The 22208-nt window shown below is 39.0% G+C and overlaps 1 protein-coding gene across 1 annotated transcript in view; it reads right to left on the bottom strand.

The window, feature by feature from the left end:
- The window catches only part of LOC136864490 (E3 ubiquitin-protein ligase RNF10), a 362846-nt gene that overhangs the window by 51453 nt on the left and 289185 nt on the right, over positions 1-22208 (bottom strand). The window contains exon 10 of the mRNA XM_068226296.1: positions 2319-2493. Coding sequence (XP_068082397.1) covers positions 2319-2493 — 175 coding nt within the window. The remainder of the gene's footprint in view (positions 1-2318; positions 2494-22208) is intronic.

Genomic DNA, 22208 nt, shown 5'->3' with positions numbered 1-22208 from the left:
AGGGTATTTAGGGGCTGTAGTAAGGATGTAAAGGAGAGGATATACAAGTCTCTGGTAAGACCCCAAATAGAGTATGGTTCCAGTCTATAGGAACTTGACCAGGATTACCGAAATATATCCAAGGAAAAGCAGCTTGATTTGTTCATGGTGATATCCGAAAAAAGAGCAGTGTTACAAAAATGTTGCAAAGGTTGGGCTGTGAAGAATTGGGAGAAAGGAGACAAGCTGCTCGACTAAGGTTGTATGTTTGCAAGAAATTAGCTTCATTTCTCGTATCAAATCCTATTTACAATGAATCAATTTTCTAAGAACAAAAGTATTTTAAGATTTCAATAGTCACTTGGACATTCTGAAGCTGAAGATCATATTGATGACAGCGATGGTTATTTGTAATGCTCTCCAGGAAACCGTACCTTATGTCAGAAAATCAATTTCTGCTTTATTTTAACCTTGTTTAGATAGTACGAAGGCAGTTTTTTTTTTTTTTTTCCAACCTTCGATCGCGCAGGTAAAGAACCACACAAGCTGTGGGAACTGTTCGCACATGGAAGGTGACTGCGCAAGTCCTCCACTCTACCCGTGGTCACAGCCAACTTCCTCACACGAGTGTGAGCCGAGGTATTGGCACGGAAACATGGCTGCTACTATTGACGCTCCCGCCAAATGCGAGGTGCGTAGTGTGATACGTTTCCTTCAAGCAGAAGGGAATAGTGCAGTTGACATTCATCGACGAATGAGTCGAGTATTGTGCGTGAATGGTGCAGGAAGTTCAAAGAAGGCCGGACTGATGTTCACGATGAAGGGGGGCAAGGATGCAAGTCTGTCGCTACAGATGACATTGTTCACGAAATTGACCAAGAGGTTCGCAAGAACCGAAGGTTTACCGTAAGCGAGTTGTGTGAGAAATTTCCTGCAGTTTCAAGGTCATCTGTTTACAAGATCCTAACAGAACACCTGCGCTACAGGAAATTGTGCGCCCGATGGGTTCTGAAGATGTTGTCTGATGACCACAAAAGTCGCCGGACGGCAGCAGCGTTGACGTTTCTTACCCGTTATGAGGCTGACGGTGGTGATTTGTTGAAGAAAATTGTGACTGGCGATGAGACTTGGGTTTCGCACGTCACCATCGAGACAGAACAACAATCACGTCAATGGATGCACACGCACTCACCAAACAAACAGAAGAAGTTTAAGCAAACCTTCAACGAAAGGAAGATGATGGCTACAGTCTTTTGGGACCAAAAAGGTGTGTTGCTTGTTGAGTTCATGGAACGGGGGTCTACGATCAATGCAGCTGTTTATTGCCAGACTTTACGACGACTGCGGAGGGCCATACAGAACAAACTACGAGGCATGCTGACATCTGGAATCCCCTTCATTCATGAGAACGCATGCCCTCAAAGTGCTCGTGTCACCCAACAACTTCTGCAGGAGGAATTTTGGTGGGATGTTTTTGACCACCCACTGTACAGTCCCGATTTAGCGCCGAGCGACTTCCACCTCTTCCCGGGACTGAAAAAGTGGCTGGGAGGGCAGAGGTTCCACGAGGATAAAGATCTTCAAACCAACGTTCGGGCCTATCTGAACTCACTGGCGGCAACATACTGTGCAGGGGGGATCGAAAAGCTTGTCCACAGGTATGACAAATGCCTCAACCTTCATGGTGATTATGTTGAAAAGTAACCACATTTGTACCTAACATTTGGTAATAAATTCATTTGGATATGTACACTTGTCTTTCATTTATGACTCTCCGGAGGTTGAAAAAAAAAAAAAAAAAAAAAAAAAAAAAAAAAAAAAAAAAAAAAAAAAAAAAAAAAAACCCGCCCTCGTGCATTAATGGGAGATTTATCTATTTTTCAGTTGTGTAACTCTAATCGTCGTGGGCATGAAATTTGTTCTTAATCACATTACTGTCACAAAATATGAGAGTAATTTACATTTCAATGAACACTGTAAATTTCAGTACCACAAGCAAGACAGATTTTTATTTTTTGTTAACGTTTATTTTCAGTTTACTTTAATTAATGTAAGCATTTGTGTGTATTTCAGTGTCATTTATCTGACACCTTACAAATCCAGCCACATCTAAAAATGCCCTCCTTTATATGCTGCTGAACATGAACCATCCACCTCTGGATTCCTTGTCTCCACCAGCTGGCTAGCGGAGTTATTTTGGGGTAGTATGTATATATATATATATATATATATATATATCTAAAAGGAACAAGACTCTCACCAGAAACAACAGGGTATGAAATAAAAACTTCACCATTTATCAGATGTTAAACTAAACTTGGTATATGGATATAACTTACCCAACACAATCACCCTCACTACCACACAGTGGGAATTGCATGTGAGACTTAAGACAAAGCGATGGTAATGGATACTGTCCCATGCGCCTTCTCTCTTCATCGTTAATTCTCTTCTCACGACGACGTTCATCTCTTGCACGACGCAGCCTACGACGCTTTCGCATTTCCAACTGATCTATAAGTACATACAGACCTCAGATTTTAATAAAAATAATACTGAAGAAAAACACATACTGTACAGTGTGTCCCACCCAACTCTGCGACCCCAAATATCTCCGAAATGAAACAAAATATGAAAATTCCAATTGGCCAGGAACGTACCCATGTCAGAGGCTCACACAATGAGAAGGTGTGCACAATCCATAAAGGTGAACAAGTAGCACTTCCAACGCCAAGTTCAGTTTTTTTTAAATGGGACATGTATGCTTGTTCTAGAAAAATGAAAACTAGAGCTGCAATTGGTTTCACGTTTCTAAACCTGAAACGTTCTGAAATACGTGGCTGTTAGTGGATGGCAATGACACCATCGTTTCTGACGCAATGCAACGCATGTACTTCTGTGCTCAGAGCAGGGGTTACTTGCACTTGCCTGTAGCCTGCTGTAAACAAACCAATATCAGCTCGGCAAATTCTAGCTTCAGTGTACTAGTGTCTCCTGATCTGGTCTGCTGTCATACTGTACCGTAATTCACGTACGTTTCGGATATTGCTTTCCATATTGACACATTAAACCGTGTTTTCGTGTGGCGTGTAACAATTGCCATCATCTACTCGATATGCCGGCCTTCAGTAACGAAGAATACCTGGATAATATTTTTAATTTACGGGGTATGTCGCAGAAATGCAACCGCAGCTGTGGCATTGTATGCTGAACGCTACCCAGATCGACGGTGTCCTTCGCCTCCTACCATTGCTAACATCTGCATGAAATTCAGCGAAACCGGAAGCTGGGCTCCCACAAAGTGACAATGTACAAAGACAGCGTCTGGCACTGGAAACGAAATTCCTGTTCTGGCTGCTGTAGCGCACAATCCTCAGGCGAGTGTCTGACAGATTGCACGAGGTTCTGGAATAAGCTGCAGTAGTGTGAGCAGAATTTTGCAAAGGCATTGGTTTCATCCGTTCCATATCTCACTGCACCAGGAACTGTACGGGACGGACTTTGAAATTCACATTGTATTCTGTCGTTTTGCACTTCAGCAGTTGCAAGGTAATCCAGCATTCCTACGTAATACGTTGTTTATGGACGAAGCTTCATTTACAAATCATGGTCATGTGAATCTGCGGAACATGCACTACTGGTCCGAGCAAAATCCCCACTGGATTCGCCAAGTTGCTCATCAACGACAGTGGAGTGTCAATGTTTGGTGCGGTATCATTGGTAACCGTATTTTAGGTCCCTATTTTTATCAGGGAACATTAAACGGACAGCAATATTCATCATTTCTGCAACACACTCTAGCCCTCCTCGTGGAGGATGTGGGATTGGAAACGCGTCTATCAATGTGGTTCCAGCATAATGGATGTCCAGCACATTCTGCACGAGTTTCCAGAGACATTGTGGATGCAAAGTTTTCAAATAGGTGGATAGGACGGGGAGGTCCTGTGCGATGGCCACCTCGGTCCCCAGACTTGACGCCATTAGACTTCTTTCTCTGGGGCACAGTGAAAGAGTGTATGAAGAACCGCCAACAACACTAGAGGATATGCAACATCGTATTACTGCGGCGTGTGCGGCAATATCTGTAGAAACAGTGCAATCCGTGCAACACACTTGTTACCAGATTACAAAAGTGTACTGATGCAAACTGAGGGCACTTTGAACATCTGTTGAAGTGACACAGTTTCATCGGAAAAGACACTACTGGTGATTTGTGGGTGCATTTTCCATGCCAGATGTACTGCACAACAATGAAGTTTCTGAGGGCTATAGGCCACTAGTAAATGTGTTTAGAAAAGCGGAACCAAGTGTGTTATCACTAGTTGTAGCTCTAGTTGTCATTTTGCTAGAATAAACAGACATGTTCCATTTAAAAAAGCGCAACTTGGTGTTGGAGGTGTTACTTGTTTGCCTTTGTGGATTGTGCATGCCTTCTCATTTTGTGAGCCCCTGACATGGGTACGTTCCTGGCCAATTGGAATTATCAAATTTTGTTTTATTTCGAAGATATTTGGGGTCGCAGAGTTGGGTGGGACACCCTGTATAAAAAGCAATGGAAAGGACTAAAACATATTAAATATAGGAGAACTTTTGTTTCAGAGGCATCTCATCCATAATATCAGGTATTCATGGAACTAACATATTCCTCGTAAGTAAAGATAATAATCATGTTATTTGTTTTTACATCCCTCCAACTACTTATACTAAAGTTTTGGAGATGCCAAGGTGCCGGAATTTTGTGCTGTATGAGTTCTTTTGTGTGTCAGCAAATCTACTGACATGAGGATGCCATATTTCAGAACCTTCAAATACCACCGCCTCAACCGTCTGAGCCACTCAGCCCGGCATAAGTAAAGAGTTTTTTATCCTTGCTTAATATGACAAACCTGTATGAGTCTATCTCATAACATCATTTTAGACCTCAGTTTGTATTAGGATTGTATTTTAAGATATCTATAGTCCCTTGGACATTCTGAAGCTGAAGATCATGTCGATGAGAGTAATGCACTGCAGGAAACCATACCTTATGTCGGAAAATCACATTTTTGCTTTATTTTAAATTTTGATTGTAGATAAATATGCAATCATTTTCATGAAAACCAGGAGTATCTAGCTTAAGAAAAAAAAATCACTTGATGTAACTTTGTAGTTGTAAAACAGAATTTATTGAATTTCGAGAAAATAAATTGGAAAATTGAGTATAGTACTCCAATAATACAGTATATTACGAATTTAAGAGCGGCCGATGACCTTCGATGCTAGGTCCCTTTAAACAACAAGCATCATCATCATCATCATCAAGCATTTAAGAAAATATGACCATTTCAATGGATAAAAAAATATCAGCTTTGTGTAGTAAGATAATTTTCATAAATATTTAGGATTTCAAAATTTGAAAAAGTGAAGTTTTAGTCTCGTGACAATCATATACGCAGAAGTTCTGTCTTAAGATGTACAAAGAGGATAAGGATACAATAATTATAACAACAGTAGTAATGCTAATGGTGTGCCCGTTTACATCTCGTAGACAGTTTCAAAATGGCGCTGCAGGAAGGTATGGCCTATCCGATTTATTAAATGCATTGAATATATATAGTGCGATATATAATAGAAGGCCATGCGTGTCTGCAAACGGACGGATACTGAAGGCACTATGGAACAGTAAAGACTAAGGTAGATTGTTTCGTAAAAAAAACAAAACAAAAAAAAAAAAAAACAAAAAAAAAATAGAAGCGAAGGGATTGTTAAAAACCTTACTTAAAAATCTGCATTGGAAGAGTGAAGACGTTGACCGAGAAACGAGCTGTATATTTGACGATAATACAAGAGTTTTCGGAGAGATTCTTGAAGAAGATATTTTTGTGGGAAAACGAATAACATAATCGTCCTACAGAGAAACCAGATTTAGCTGGAATATAATAGATAGGCAAAATACGGTAAAATATGCTCAGCAGCATTCTAACACCAAGCTTATCACATTCTGTGAGAAGGGAACAATCAAACCGCAAGAGAGATATATATATTACGGAAAGAAGACTATCTTAGTCTCATTCAAGCTGAAGAAGAATAAACTGAAATATTATTGAGCTACATTGGGAGATTTTCCCTGGAATAGTTGATATATATATATATATATATATATATATATATATACGTTATACTTAATCCCGAAGAGATCAGAATTATAGTTCAAAGGAAGAGAAAGAATAATAATAACTGGGGAAACATTATTATCAGATGGATTGTATTGTGACAATTTTCTTCTCGGAGATGTATATTTTTCTTGGCGACAGAAGTAACATGATGTTCGACTGCTAAGCATGGATGATGGACCAAACTGGGGAGAGGTATAGCCCAACCAGATGACCAGCCTATGATGAGAAATTCATCATCCGACCTGATGACCAGACCATGATGACAGAGGAGCACTACCTACCAGAAGTCGGTTCGAACCGGAGGAGGAATGATGACCAAACCTGGATCCTGACCGCAGAGCTGAATACATCCCAGTGAAGGACGAACAACTGGACCAGATGTGACAACAAACGAGCTAAGTCTTTACATTTGTTATAAATTTTGATTTGTATATGTGTTTATTTCGGCATGTACTGAGAAGTTGGTGATATAATCCACCTAATTAAGAGTGCATGTGAATTATAGAAGTGAAGTGTGAGATATTTAAGCCTAGAATAATATGACAAGGCAGTGTAGAATAAGATTTCTATTACGTTACATACACATTACCGCATGTTGGTCTGAATAGCAGTGAGTTACAAGAGAGTATGGATAAAGTGTCTTTATATAACAGCTGATCGCTCAGAGTTAACACATATTCTGGTATTTCGATAAATCTCGCATTGGTTATACTATATGTTTACGTCATGTTTGGTCCGCGCGTCAGATATGAAGTTGTAGAATTACGTACTCCTTGCACGACGATATAGAGTATTGAACTCATTTTGGGGTTATGGTATATAACTTTTATTGAGATGTGTTAAAGTGAAAGGCAATTGTGACATATTTAGCACGGCAATGTTAGTATCGCAAGTTATGGTATTGAAACTGCAATTTGAGTATTTGAAATGATGTTACAGTATGGTAAGTCTGCGAAATAAGTGAAGGTTTTATGAAATGTGGATGTTTATTTTACGAGTTACGGTGAAGCCAAGGATTGCATGTATTTAAGGAAATGCTATGTCATATCTATAATAGGTAAGGAATCATATGAAACGATACATATACGTTAAACTGAATACGCCGCGGGAATGACCTAAACTAAGGTATGAATAATATATATTGGAATTTAACCGAGATCTAATTGAGATAGGTAATAGTAGTGGATGCTGTATTTGAAGTATGAAAGTACTTTGACATATTCTTTAACGGTGTTTAAGCCCAAATGCAGACATGATATTAATAGTCGCGGTAATATATTTCAAAGCATAAATATGTGGTATTTATATTCAGACTGCTTAATTGAACTGAGTAGTAACTTGCGAGTAGAGGATAATATTATGAAATATGAGGAATAGGAAGCACATCGAGCCTGAAATAAATATATATGCGAATCAAAAAAAAATTATGTGGATAGATAAGTAGATAATTTATTGCTTCTGAAACGGTGGTTATTTGGATTTGCATTTTATATGAGTGTAAGAGATAGGGAAATGATAGGCTAGGAGCCAGATTAAATAGGCATTAGGGAAATAAGCCTTAGCCCGTAAGTCGTTACCGACACATATCCAAGAAGAAAGACCGAACTATATGAGTTCATATTCATATTTATTTTCAGTTATCTTATTTATGTTTCATTCTACTAATCTAGACATTTTATTCAGATCTTATTAACCTGATTTCGGGCAATAATGAGCCGTTTTAATATCAAGACTATATCTGAGTCAACTTAATGAATTTTTTTTTCAATGGAGACTGTGGATGTCCTGTAATTATTTGTAAATAATAACATCTATATTTGATTTCATTTCGGAGAAGGTGTAAATAAGTTATCATATTTTATTTTATTTTCTACGAGCCAGCGCTGACTTGGAATTATTATCTGTATATAGTCACGAAGAAAATACTACCATAAATCAAAGTACTTTACCCTAGGGCAACTTTCTATTTAAGTAAATGTTAATATTATTTTTATAGAACTTGTGAGTGGTGAATTCTTTCATTATTTTACTTAGTCCATAAGTTAGTTGGTAAGATAAATAAGTAATCCACTGTGTAGGTGTCTGAATAGAATTTATTATGGATTTACAACCTCGGTACTTGAGTTAGGTGAACTCTTTACTGAGTCTTGCGTCTACGGTCGGCCTTGAATCTTCATCGGACTCACGTTAACTTAATGGAAAATCTTCAGATTTTTCCTGTGAAATGGAATACCTTGAGAAGAAATTGAGCCGCTGGGAAAATAATTTGCTAACCGTTTCGGCGACGGGTGCAACTGTAATAATAATAATAATAATAATAATAATAATAATAATAATAATACAGGATATTCCAGAAGATCATTCTGAAACTACACACAATCACTATCCAATTAAGGATTTACATTACTTATCGATCTTGTATCCTGTAATAACAAAACTAAATTGTAGGTCATTTTTCTGAAATGTTCTTAATTATGTATGGCTCTTCCTTTTATATACAATACATCTTGCTACTTGGCCATGGTTCAGCAGCCTTAATGTTGCCTGGCTGTGGTCACAAGTCCTTTGTTTCTGCTGTGCGGTACTCTCGAATGCCGTTGAGCAGATATTTCGTCCTTTCTGCTATCATGCCTTTTGCTTCAAACTTCTTAGGTAGGTTCCGTGAAAAATTATCTGCCTCGCAAATCTTCACAATTACAGTTGGAACATCCAATTTTGTTGATGCATTATGAGCTTGGGTATATTCTTTTTTCACAGTAAAATGACTGAAAGATGTGGTTTGAGGCCCTTTTTTCCAACCATGTAGCCAGTCATACATATTTACTAACAGCTCACTAGTTTCTTTTCCGATGATGACAGCTTTGTTCATTTTTGACTCAGGGGTACTATCTTCCATGAACGAGACAATATCTGTCAGAGAAGTACGTGTCATGCGGCACTTAATTTTCATGAGACCAAATGTCCGGTCAAAAATAATTCGTATGACCTACCGGAAGAAAATAAACCATTACATGTAAACCTGACGTAACTTTCCACATGATTATTGTACCAGGAACCGCCAGCAGTCTGGAACATAATTTATTTCAGCGTGAGGTACTGCGAAGTAAACAAAGTCACAGCTGGAACTTTTGGTGAGAGAGCGAGTAACTACGTCATGAGCTCCACGCAAGGAAGTGACATTGCTGTGACGCGCCGATCACGTGTACAGCGCGTGATTGCATGGAAAGGAATGGAACTTATTTTTACGAGATCTTGATCTGGATAAGCTATCAAATAATGGAATATGTCATTTTGTAGCCCATCATTTGAAAGCAAACATTACCAAATTTCAAGTGAATCGTCCCACAGATTTACGAGTATTTCCACCTCAAAGGAGATCAATCCTGCCTCGGCAGAATGATATAAAAGGACAGGGATTCGCCAAGTAAAGGTCAGTTCATAACTAGCAGCTGAAGGAACAACACAATGTTGTACTCGAGTGACTGCGCCGAGGTTCGAACATAGCCGCCACGAGTGAGGTTCGCCGGTAAGAACTCTGCTGTAATTGTCGTCAAAAGACTTGTATTCAAAGTGCTACTTTTGGACTTAAAAATTTTTCGAAAATTAAAATAGGAACTTAGTTTTCACGAACTACTAAGACCATTTCGAGAATGTGTGACAATAACATAAACTGTGGAATAATGCCTTTGAACTTCAACTCAGTTGAAAGCGATTGTGCAGAACTTGTACTCACACCAGATTTATTTTTAACTTGAAACATTTGTAATTTAAAAGCATGTGCATATTAATGCAATTGTCCAGTGAAATACTTAGTCTGTTAAAACCAATAACACAATAAAAGTGCTTAAAGATTGGTATTTAATTAAAGTGTGATTAACTCTAAACAGCATCAAAACATTCGTCGCGGGTGAACAAGTAAGTGCTGCATTGGACGATCTCCTCTTTGTAACACTCCAACTATTTGAACGTACAAACATTCATGAGTTTAAAACACTTCTACTGTTGTAAATAGAACTTTCCTTCTTGTGTCATACCAATGATTATATTGGAACTGTTTTTTTCCTCTGAACAGTTCTTCCAATAAATGAGCTTTCATAATTTTGCTGCCAGTATTAAGAACAGTGAACAAGTGCGCATTACAAAATACCGTGCATACTTTTATGAAGTGCAAATGCGAGTTATTTTGAACAGGACACTACTAAGCAATCATAGTCAGTTGAACTTTCACGTGTTCGCTAACACTACACAGTGACGCGTGAAATCGTGACAGGTGCTAATTTCTCGTAATCATGATATGCCTGCCGCTACACAAGCTGAATCTCGGATCGACGTGGGACGTGTCAACAAGGGAATGGAACTGCTTTATCCACGTGGGATATGGAGTGTGGTGCTATGGTGATGACTTCACGACATCGGCCACCTATGGTAACAACTTGCTGTTAGCTGACCAGCAGCTGTCTACATTCCAGTCCTGAGTTCCAGTAAAAACAGGTGATATGAAGTGTATTTTAAACCACTTTTTAAAGAAGTGCATAAAATTCCACAAAAACTGCCTTTCTTCTTGCCAAGTGGAGTAGTAAAATCAGTGACTTCGTTTAGCAGCTTTACGAACAATTATTACAACGCTCATTGGAAACTAGACTTTTACTAAATTCTAGTTTGCATTATTTTCGAAGTGTTAAATTTTTCATACATATAAAAACTCTTAGGGAGAACTTCACAAACTTTGAAAGTGAAAGGGTATTTATTTTAAAGTGAAGGAAATTTATAATTTAAAAGACTGTAGGAAACAAGTGAAATTTATTATTTAAAAAGACTGTAGGAAACAAGTGAAATTTATTATTTAAAAAGACTGTAGGGAAACAATTCAGTATTTGGAATTTTGAAATTGATCTTCTGGTGAAAGACATTCATTTCAATTAATTTATGTTGACTTACGTAAAAACACATTACTTTCAAAACATCAAGATAAAGGCAATCTTTTGTGGATATCATGTTTTTAAGTCAGGCAAACATTGCATTACGAACATTTCGTAAAAATAACTTGCTTTAATGTTTACATAATTTGCCAACAAAATAAATATTTCGTGAAAAGGAGCAGGAATAATACAGTAAGAAACATTGCCCATAAAAGCATGGTGGTGAATAAATTGAGTTTTAAGCCCAACTATTATTTTGCTCTGCGTACGCCTCTCTGTACCTACTCCATAAGAGCCGTCCACCCCTACGTGAAGATTCTCATGCCCAGATCCCTGATCGTTTCCCGGATATATATATATATATATATTATAATTTTGTGCGATGCAGTTGTCAGCATAAAGAAACAAATCAGAGCAGTATGACCTTGCGACGTCAGTGTCACTCCTTTCATCATGATGTTCAAGGATCAGGCTAAAAGATGGCGTTCAAATCTAAAAATATATATTTCTATCCCTTCCTGCATTTTTCCTTTGTAGCGTAAAATTTTGTCCCGTGACTGGAGAGCATCACATTTGCAGTTATCTGAATTACTGCGAGAATGGACTGTGATGTTTTGAATCAATACGACTCTGTATGCAAAAATAGATGATGGCCTAGTTTCAATGGAGGCACAAATGAACGACAACATTGTAAGTGAAGAGAAGAAAAAGGGCCACACTGATTAAGAAGAGGATGAAGGGAGGTCTGAAGTGCCTACCCCAGCAATGAGTGGTATTTTAGAAGCAATCAGAGTTATGAACATGTTCTACAAAGCTACTAAAATGAGAAGGTTGGGAAGGTGCAGCGAAGCAAATCGTGAACAAAGGATATAATATGAAAAAGGTATACTGAGCAAGCAGAAGACTACATTTTTTTCTTTTTTTTTACAATTTGCTACTGACACAGATAGGTCTTATTGTGACAATGGGACAGGAAAGAATTAGGAGTGGGAAGAAGTGGCAGTGGCATTTATTAAGGTACAGCCCCAACATTTGCCTGGTGTGAAAATGGCAAACCACGGAAAATAATTTTCACGGTTACCGACAGTGGGGTTCGAACCCACTACTCCCGAATACAAGCTGATAGCTACGTGACCCAAACTGCGTGGCCACTTGCTCAGTCAGATAAAAATTACTCATCATTATTCCTAAATGAAGTTTGGCGAGTATTGTACATTGTACCACAGTTGCAAATTTAACATTACAAGCTAAAACCATTATGAAAGTTACTGTTTTTCGTGTTGTACTTCAATTTTGCACTGTATTGTCGTGCTTAAAAGCAAATTAGTACAATCTAAAATAAGCCCATGATAAATAGGTTTTGGATGTTAAGGAAAAGTCTTATTTCTTTCCAGCGGTCATTTTACCAAAAATCTGAAAAAAAAAAAAGAGAATGATGGGTCTGTGACCCTGTTTAAAGCAATTTTATGTTGCATATAAATGCATATTAGCCATTTTTTATTAAACTAGTCATATTTTGCACATTTTAGCGATGAGAGGTCATAATTGGTTATATTTTGAAATTTTTTGTTTAAACAGAGGCACTGCTTTAATAGGGTACATGTCAACTATATTGGCTTTCAAACAGAGGATTTCCAAATACCGTAGTAGATATATTTTTCTTTCTTTTCCCAGAAGTGGCTGGTAGCAGGTTTAGAAGACCTGATTCTGAGAAAGAGCTGCTGTGCAGACATCTCATTGAGTAGGATGCCACTCCAGTAGCTATTTTAGCTCAAAAGCAATTAGTAAACAAGGAAATTTCATGTTATATCTCGCCCAGTTAATCATTGACAAGTCCAGATACAGCCCCCATTCCCATTCACCGCCAATGAATTTCAACAGATAGGCCACACTTGTAGTACTGCAGTAAACTCCATCATACCTAAAGTTAAGTGTAGGGAGAGTAAAAAAAATTAAGAAATTATATGCAAGATTTAGTTGAAGAGATCTTCAGTACTGACGGAGAAATCCTTTTTGTAAAGCGTATGAATTTAAGGTAGTGGCGGTAATGCAATTTAATGTGCAACAGCACTGCGCTAAAGGTAAGCTAAGAGCTGCGTGAATCGAAAGTCTTCTCAACAGAGCAGGCTCTTTTGCTTGATACAGCAATATCTTCATTTACCAAACTTCCTGATTTCTCTAAAGACCAGTGCGAAATGATGGTTTCTACCAATATTCACTTAATCAAGTAAATTATTAGCACTTCCAACATTTCTTGACTACCTACATAATGGAGTTTATCCCAGACAAGGCAACATTGCAAGAAAGTTACTTGCCCTCCTGTTATGAAGATGCAATTCAGAACAAAATAGTTTAGGCAAAAATAGCATCAGGGTATACGTTGATGAGACTATAGAAGTTTCTGGGAGTTATGTTGCGAATATTGTAATTGGCATGCTTCACGTGGATCTTGCAGGCGATGTATTATTCTTTAATTCAGAAGTTCTAGATGCTGTTAACCATTCCACAATTGCAGTACTTTCTGACAATGCCATGAAGCTTTTGTAGGATGGTAAAGTTAAGTGAGAACAAAATCTTCTGTTTAGTAACCGATGCTGCACGGTGAAAGCAACGAGAGGATTTAAATGGTTCATTTAATGCATCTTGCTCATAGGTTGCACAGGGTTGCTGAAGAAATATGGCAGAATATTGCTGATGTTATGTGTGGCTAGGAACACACATGAAGGGTACCTTGGTGCCACCATCACACACCTTGGCCAGCAGGTCATGTATACAATGTACCACTAGGTGCTGTGGGAAACATTTATCAATGCACGAACTGGGAATAGAACTGAAGGGTATGAAAAGGTGATGGAATATGTGGGTAAGATATGGAAACTAATAGGAACTGGAAGTGTTTCCTCGACTTCTGTGCCAGTATGGGATTAGCAGTTGCAAATTCATTCTTTAAGCATAAGGCAATTCACTGTTTAAAAAAAAAAAAAAAGTATAAGGTCTAGATTATTTCATAATTGAACAAATGGGAGGGTAGAAAAACCAGATTCATACACATTATATCAGAAATGACTGAATTCAGAAAATCTATTAGGAATGCATGGGCATTTAAGGGATTTTTTGATGATACAGACTACTACCTGACCTGCACCACTAGGTCTAAAACAGAGAAAAAAGTCTGTCTGCAGATGGATAAGGGCAGAAAAATCTTCAGGTCAAGGAAATTGAAGTACATGGACGTGATTAGTAAAAGATTCCAAAGAACAGTCAACAGGTTCAGGATATAAAAATAGAATAGGTGGCATACAGGAATACTGTAGTAGAAATGGCACGTTAGAAGAAGGCATGTCAAAAATGGCTCCAAACAAGAAATGATGTAGATGGGGAATTGTACAACAACCTTGCCGCTGTGCAACGTCACTGGTTCTCGGAAGAGGGTTGAGAGAGGACGATATTCTACTAGCATTTGGGAAAATGTTGCTCAAATTTACAGCACAAGTGTGAAGGAAGCACTACTTGTAAGGTCAGTCTAATGTACTCTTGAGCCCCAGTTTTATAGGAAATGCCATTTGAATTGGAATAAGGGCGACGAAACTTGCTTCACCCTTCAAGTTCTTAGAAAGGCCACAGCTATTCACCGGCAGAGCTATAACGTGGCCACAGTACGAAGATGAAAGAAACAGAGTGAAACAAATCATCATAGAATCCAAGAAGTAGTAGGAAACTCTTTTTAACAGTGTATAACTCCAGCATTGTCTGCTCCCAAGCCCGGAATGGGAAAGGAGGAGGGTTTGCTGGCTTGCATACCAGTTGTAAAAACTGTTAATGCCGAGTGTCGAGTGGCAGTAAATAACTCGACCTCCTATAGGGGCCAATGGCTTCAGGCGGATGAGCCCCTTTGGGTGGGGCGATGGTCCCGTCAGGGTAGGAAATAAGCTGGAACCCATCATCTGATCTTTCGTCCAGCGGCAAAACGGACTAGGGAACCTCCCTTTTGTGGTTCTCATCGGTCGTGGATGCAGTCATGCCAGACGGGCTGGCTGTGAAGGCGCAACTCAACGGTATTTCGAGTCTGCGCGAGTCCGTTGCAGTTGTGGTACTAGAACCTGCATATCACATTTCATTTGTGCTACTGGGTATAGTTCCGAGATGATAAGTGTGTGGGTCACTTCCTTGCAAGCTGCGATCCACCTGAAACAAAATCCCGCTTGTGGCACTTTTTCCTGCTGTCACGCCCTTCAACTCAAGTCCAATGGCGATGGGATAAGGATGGTGGAGGCAGGTATTTGGGTGAAACTGAAAGCCTCTAATTCGGACCTGCACGTTGGCAGCAGATGTGTGATGGCCGTCTTTCTGAGACCCCGTGACTACCCAGGAATTCGGTCCTGCATCTGTGCTTGGGCAGGCCTATTTAGGATCATCGCTGCCCACCCTGAATGGGGGAAGCCCTAGAAAATGTGGGCTAAACGTCGGTAGTCACACTCTCAGCCGGCTGCGAGGCTGCACCCAGCGGGTCATCTCTTATGCGGTCGAAAAACGAAGATTACCAAAACTTTGATTACAGGAACCTGGAATGTTCGGACCCCACTTGATATGAAAGACAATAACAGACCTCAGAGAGAGAACAGCGCTTGTCACCCATGAGCTTGGACAAGTGAAACCAGACTGTCCAGTGAAGGTAAACTTACAGGGTTCAGATCAGGCTACACAATCTTCTGGAAGGGAAAAGATGAGGGAGAACACCACATTCATGGTGTTTGATTCGCTGTGAAGACCATATTGGTGAATTATTATCAGCTAACTCCAACCGCTGTCAGTGAAAGAATTATGACTCTCCGAATCCCACTCTCTGGAACCAAATCCATGACAGTCTTCTCCGCACATGCTCCCACCTTGGATGCTGATGTAGAAGCTAAGGACCAATTCTACAACCTGCTAAGCAAAGCCATCACCAAATACCACCAAGAGAGAAACTCTTACTACTTGGCGATTTCAACGGCAGAGTCGGTAAAGATCACCAATTATGGGGCAATGTAATGGGAAAATGGACTTGGCAACTGTAATGCCAATGGTCTACTGCTCCTTGGTTTATGTGCTGAACATGAACACTCTATTACTAATACTCAGTTCCACCTGCCTAATCGCTACAAGACCACTTGGATGCATCCTCGCTCAAAGCACTGGCACATCCTTGATTATATCATCACCAAGCAATGTGATAAAAAAGATGTCCTTGTTACAAGGACTGCAAGAAACTTTGATGACTGCTGGACAAATCATAAGCTCCTTTTTTGCAGGTTGAGAATCTCAATCTGTCACAAACCAAAAAGATCCATCCACAACCTGCCCAGAAAGAAATTTGATACTTCTAATCTTCAAATTGAATCCATTGCTACAGATTACGGAAATACAATCTCAAACAAACTGGCTAGTCATCCAGTCAGCAGTGATAGTACAAATCAGGAATGGGCCACTTACTCAGCTGATGAAACAACTGGTTTTGTGAGGAAAAAGTACAAGACTGGTTTGATGAAAATAATGAAGAAATTAATGTCTGAACAATGCCAAACGGGAAACCCAAATCAAATCAAAATCTCTTTATTTGCAAATGAGGTGTCTACCTCGGTGACAAATGGTACACTAAAATACATTATTGTCAAGCACTAAATATTAAATTAACAAGAGAAGAAAATTTTCCTATAATACAATACAATTTATGCTAACAATTTTTTCTATTAAACACACAGCCCATCCTTATTAAATTTATATTGTTTACAAAATTCTACATATATCATCTCCTGTACTACTTACAAATATAGTCGACTGATATACAGTACGTGGAATTACTTCAAATGATACTATACAACTGGTATAAGATTAAACTTTACATTGCATTTACTTTCTTTTTAACCCATTCTGGAACTTAAGTAGCATTACGACCTGCTGCGTCTTAACCAGAGCCCCTTTTGCCACCAATTTTCAGAGTTCCTGAAGGGCCTTCACAGCTACCGTAGCAGTCCCAGGGCCCTCAAAGTCCCCACTGTACTTCACCCCTACAGGCAGTCCCCTACTTTGGTTGTCTAACTCCTTAGACCAGGGGATGGAATTAATTTAATCACACACATTTTTTTTTTTAAATTTACAATAACCTGCACTGGTCGAATGCCCTCTAACACTTCATTTATTTTTTCTGTTGCTGTTTATTCTCTTCTTGAATATCTGTACAGATTTTGGAAAAGGATCAAACACTACCCCTGGTAAACTGTTCCACTCCTTCACACCCTTCCCAATGAATGAAAATTTACCCCAATCGCTTCTGCTAAAATTCCTTCTAATTTTATATTTGTGGTCTGTCCTGCCCATATAATTATATTCCAACTGAAGCCTCTCACGGATATCTCCCCATGCTTCTTCACTTGTATAGGCTCTATATAATCCTGTAAGTCTAGTTTTCTCCCTTCTCTTACTTAAAGTTTCCCACCCAAGTTCCTTTAACATTTCTGATACACTACTCTTTCTCCTGAAATCCCCTGTTACAAATCTTGCTGCTTTCCTCTGCACACTATCTATTTCTTTTATTAGGTATTCTTCGTGAGGAACCCAAACACTGTTTGCATATTCCAATAATGGACGAACCATACTTAAGCAACTTTTTTCTTTTAATTCTTTATTGCATCCTATAAGTAGCCTCATTATGACATGTAACGATCTGTATGCTTTCCCAACAATGTCATCAACATGACCCTTCCAGTGCAAATTACATTCAAATCTCACACCTAAGTATTTGCACTTGCCATCTTTTGGGATAACTACCTCATCCAAAGTATATTCAAATTCAGTTTTAAAGCTCCTGTTTGTAAAAGTTGTAACAGTTGATTTGCCTCCATTAACCTTCATATTATTTTCTTCAACCCATTGTTGGATACTTTCAAGGTCCCTTTGTAATTCTGAACTATCCTCAATGTTATTTATTTCCCTATAAACAATTATGTCATCTGCATACAATCTTATTTTTGATGTTATATTGTTCCCTAAATCATTTGCGTATATTAAGAAAAGTAACGGACCGATTATACTACCCTGTGCAATTCCCTTCCAAACTTTCTCTTCCTGCGATACATTATTTCCTACTTTGACTTTCTGAATCTTTGAATTTAGAAATGTTTTTATCCAACGTGTAACCCTTACGTCCAATCCTATTCCCTCCAATTTCTTTAATAATATTCCATGTTCCACTCTCTCAAAGGCTTTGGAAAGATCTATGGCTATGCAATCTAACTGACCCCCTGAATCCAATTGATCTGATATGTCCTGCTGAAATCCCACCAGTTGTGCCTCACAAGAAAATTTCTTTCTAAATCCATACTGGCTCCTCATGAACCAATTTTTATCATCACATATCCCTCTGATGTACTTTGATATTAAACTCTCCAGTATTTTACAAACTATACTTATCAGGCTGATTGGTCTGTAGTTCTCTGGTTTCCTTTTATCACCCTTTCCTTTATAAATTGGTATTATTATAGGTTCCTTCCATTCCTTTGGTAGTACACTATTATTTATGACATAGTCAAAGAGAAATTTTAAATAAGGCACTATGTACCACTCCATTGTCTTTAATACCTCCCCAGTAATTTGATCACTTCCTGCTGCTTTTCCTTGCTGAAGCAGTTGGATTTCTCTGAAAATATCTTCATTTGTGAATGAGAACCTTCTTGTTTCCCTCTGTGTCTCTCCCTCTCTATCTTCTGTTATGGTTTCCAACTCCTGACAATCATCTACTGAATCTCTGAATTCCCTACTAAATAGGTTTGCTTTTTCAGTATCTGTTAAATAGTGTTCACCACCTATGAATTCTCTTTTGCTTCCTTTTTCACTCTATTCAGTTCCCTCATTAGCTATTTTCTAGTTTCTCTACTCTCCCTACCCTCTTTGACTTTCCTGTTTACTATTCTACATTTTCTTTTTAATTTTCTTATTTCCCTTGTATAATAAACAGGGTCTGAGGTCATTTTACCCTTCTTAACAGGTACAAATCTCTTCTCTCCTTCCCAAATGATTCCTTTAAATTTAGCCCAAAGTGTATCCACATTACTCCCTTCACTTATCCAACAACTGAATTGTGATTTAAGGTAAGTCCCAAATTCATCAACTTTAGCCTTTCTGTACAATTTCTTGTCTTGTGTAACCCTGTTATTAAGCCTTTTTGGTACGAGTCCTACATCCATTATTACAGCCTTATGATCTCCTATTCCTTCAATTACCTCAGTTTTATTAACAATTTCCCATGGTTTAACCAAGAATACATCTAGTAAGTTATTGAGACGAGTCGGTTCTTGTACTACTTGTGTAAATCCTCCCTCCCAAATTAACTTATTTGCCAGTTTCTGTTCATGGGCTTCACTATCCTATCTTCAAGATCCGTCTTCCAATGTGAAGAAATCACATTTCTTGGAACTTAAAGGAAAATGTCAGGCACAAATTAGGGAAATCAAGAATAACTGGTGGCAACAAAAAGCTGCAGAACTGCCAAGACTATCTGATGCCTGTGACCTGCAAAACTTCCATGCTGGCATAAAGGAGATATATGGTCCAATTCAATCTTCATTGGGGTCACTGAAAACTGCTGACAACTCCATCATTTTAAATGATAATGAAGAAATTTTAGAGCGTTGTAAGGACATTTCTGTGTGCTTCTAAATCGTGTCTCCAATGTCGCTGAGGACTTTCTTCGTAATGTCCCCCAGCAGCCCCAACAACCATGGATGGCAGTTCCACCCACATAGAGAGACTTCACCAAAGTACTCAATCAAACTAAAACCAAGAAAGGCTCCTGGTCATGATAACATCCCTTAGAAACTGATACAAAATGGACGTATACCCTTGAAGACTAGACTTTTCACACTCATCCTCTTGATTTGGGAAACTCGAGAAGTACCCGACGACTTGAAGAATGCTACAATCATCACTATCTTCAAGAAAGGCGATCGTTGTGTATGTGGGAACTATCGTGGTGTATCGCTTTTGTCAATTGCAGGTAAAATTTTCGCAAGGATTCTATTACATCAGCTCCGAGTTATCTCAGAGGATTTTGCCTGAGTCCCAATGTGGTTTCTGAACCTCCAGAGGCACAACAGGTATGATCTGTGCTAGACAACTCCAGAAAAAATGCAGAGAGCAACACCAGCCTCTGTGTTTAGTTTTCTCTGATCTGGAAAAAGCCTTCGATTCAGTACTAAGATCTGCTTTTTGTGAAAAGTATTCAGATGTTTTGGATGTCCTGAACCTTATGTGGAATTAGTAGAAGCTCTTCACGATGGTATATCTGGACAGGTTCTTTATAGTAACTCGGTATCGGATTCGTTCCCAATCACTCACGGATTGAAACAAGGCTGTGTGCTTGCTCCAACACTCTTTGCACTGTACATGGCTGCCATGCTGCATGAATCATCTGCAAACAACTTAGGCATGGAAATTAAATTTCGTTTTGATGGAGGCCTTTCAATTTGTCAAGACTTTGCTCACAGAGACGTACTCTGGTCACCCAGGTGATAGACCTGCAGTATGCCGATGATACTGCATCTCCTGCTCTAGCACCTGCAGAACTACAACAGTCAGTAAACTGCTTTAAAACTGCATGGGATCGCTTAGGTCTTGCCATTAATGCGAAAAAATGAAGGTACTTGCACAACCTGCCCCAGCATTAACCCTTCCTGAGTTCAGTATCTCCATCTTAGACACAACACTGGAACAGGTTTCATATCTTGAAAACATCTTGTCTAAACGGTGTACCTGCGAACAAGACGTTGATAGAAGAATTGGGGCTGCTCATGTGACATTCGGACGGTTAATGCACAGAGTCTTCCATAACCATGAAAATCATGTCGTTGCTCGTCAGAAATGAATTCTACTTGATTACATACACTAATTACATATCACACTATCGCACATATGCGTTTCTATGGGGTATTATCTTATCCTACTATTTATCAAAGCGAACCCATACAATGATATAATACAGGGACACACACATGAAGAATAAAACAATCACCTGTAAATACATCACATACGATATAATTAACACTCTTTAATGCCTTCTGAAATTGTACCACACGGTATCGAACCCATGTTAGTTGGACCTCGAGGTGTAGCTGTAAACCCTATTCCGACCTCATTTGAATATAAGATGGGGAGGGGGGTTACTTCATCTATCGGATCATGGAATGTACAACACTGACGGTAAGAAATTATTGGCACGCGAATAATCAATACTGTACCAGACTGAGGGAACTACTTACGTGTTTCAGGCGTGCATTGTGACAGGCGTAATAGGCCAACCTCGAAGGCTCGGTCTCTGCACCCTCCTGTCCTACATTCTGAAGGGCCATAAATATCTTCCTCTCTACACCAGCCTGCTACCAGCCGAGAGGGATACTATCACTTAGTCACGAGAAGTAAATACGTATTTCTCAATTCAGCTCTCTCGTCATTCTCCCAGCAGCCCACCATTCATGGCTACCTTTAAATGTCATTTTGTCAATGTTTTGACCATATTCATCTCATCACTATGACTATTATTATTATGATTATTGTTGTTTTTCGCTCTGTCATATTAAACACTTTCACACATACCGATTTACCCTACACTTTACACACATGTATCTCATACCCACATTATATACGCATTAAGATGACTAAGTCGACAGGTAATTTAATAATCATTGCATTCACCCGCGCAATTATATAAATCATGATTGCACCTGTTGTCAGCATCCTTAAGATTTTTTTTCCTTTTTTTGCTATTTGCTTTACATTGTTCCGACACAGATCAGTCTTATGGCGACGATGGCAGAGGAAAGGCCTAGGAATGGGAAGGAAGCGGCCGTGGCCATAATTAAGGTACCGCCCCAGCATTTGCCTGGTATGAAAATGGGAAATCACGGAAGACCATCTTCAGGGCTGCTAACAGTGGGATTCGAACCCACTATCTCCTGGATGCGAACTCACAGCTGCGCGCCCCTAACCGCATGGCCAACTCGCCGGTCCTTAAGATATAAAGGGGAATAGCTGGACACACGCAATAAATTTTGAAGCATTGAAATAATGTACGTTTGGAAATTTATGAAGATTCATCTCCATTAATTAAACTTGGAATGAATTA

Source organism: Anabrus simplex, chromosome 2, assembly GCF_040414725.1.
Source record: "Anabrus simplex isolate iqAnaSimp1 chromosome 2, ASM4041472v1, whole genome shotgun sequence".
Lineage (NCBI taxonomy): Eukaryota > Metazoa > Arthropoda > Insecta > Orthoptera > Tettigoniidae > Anabrus > Anabrus simplex.
Note: the sequence above shows the minus strand (reverse complement) of the source record. Positions and strands in the feature narration are given on the sequence as shown.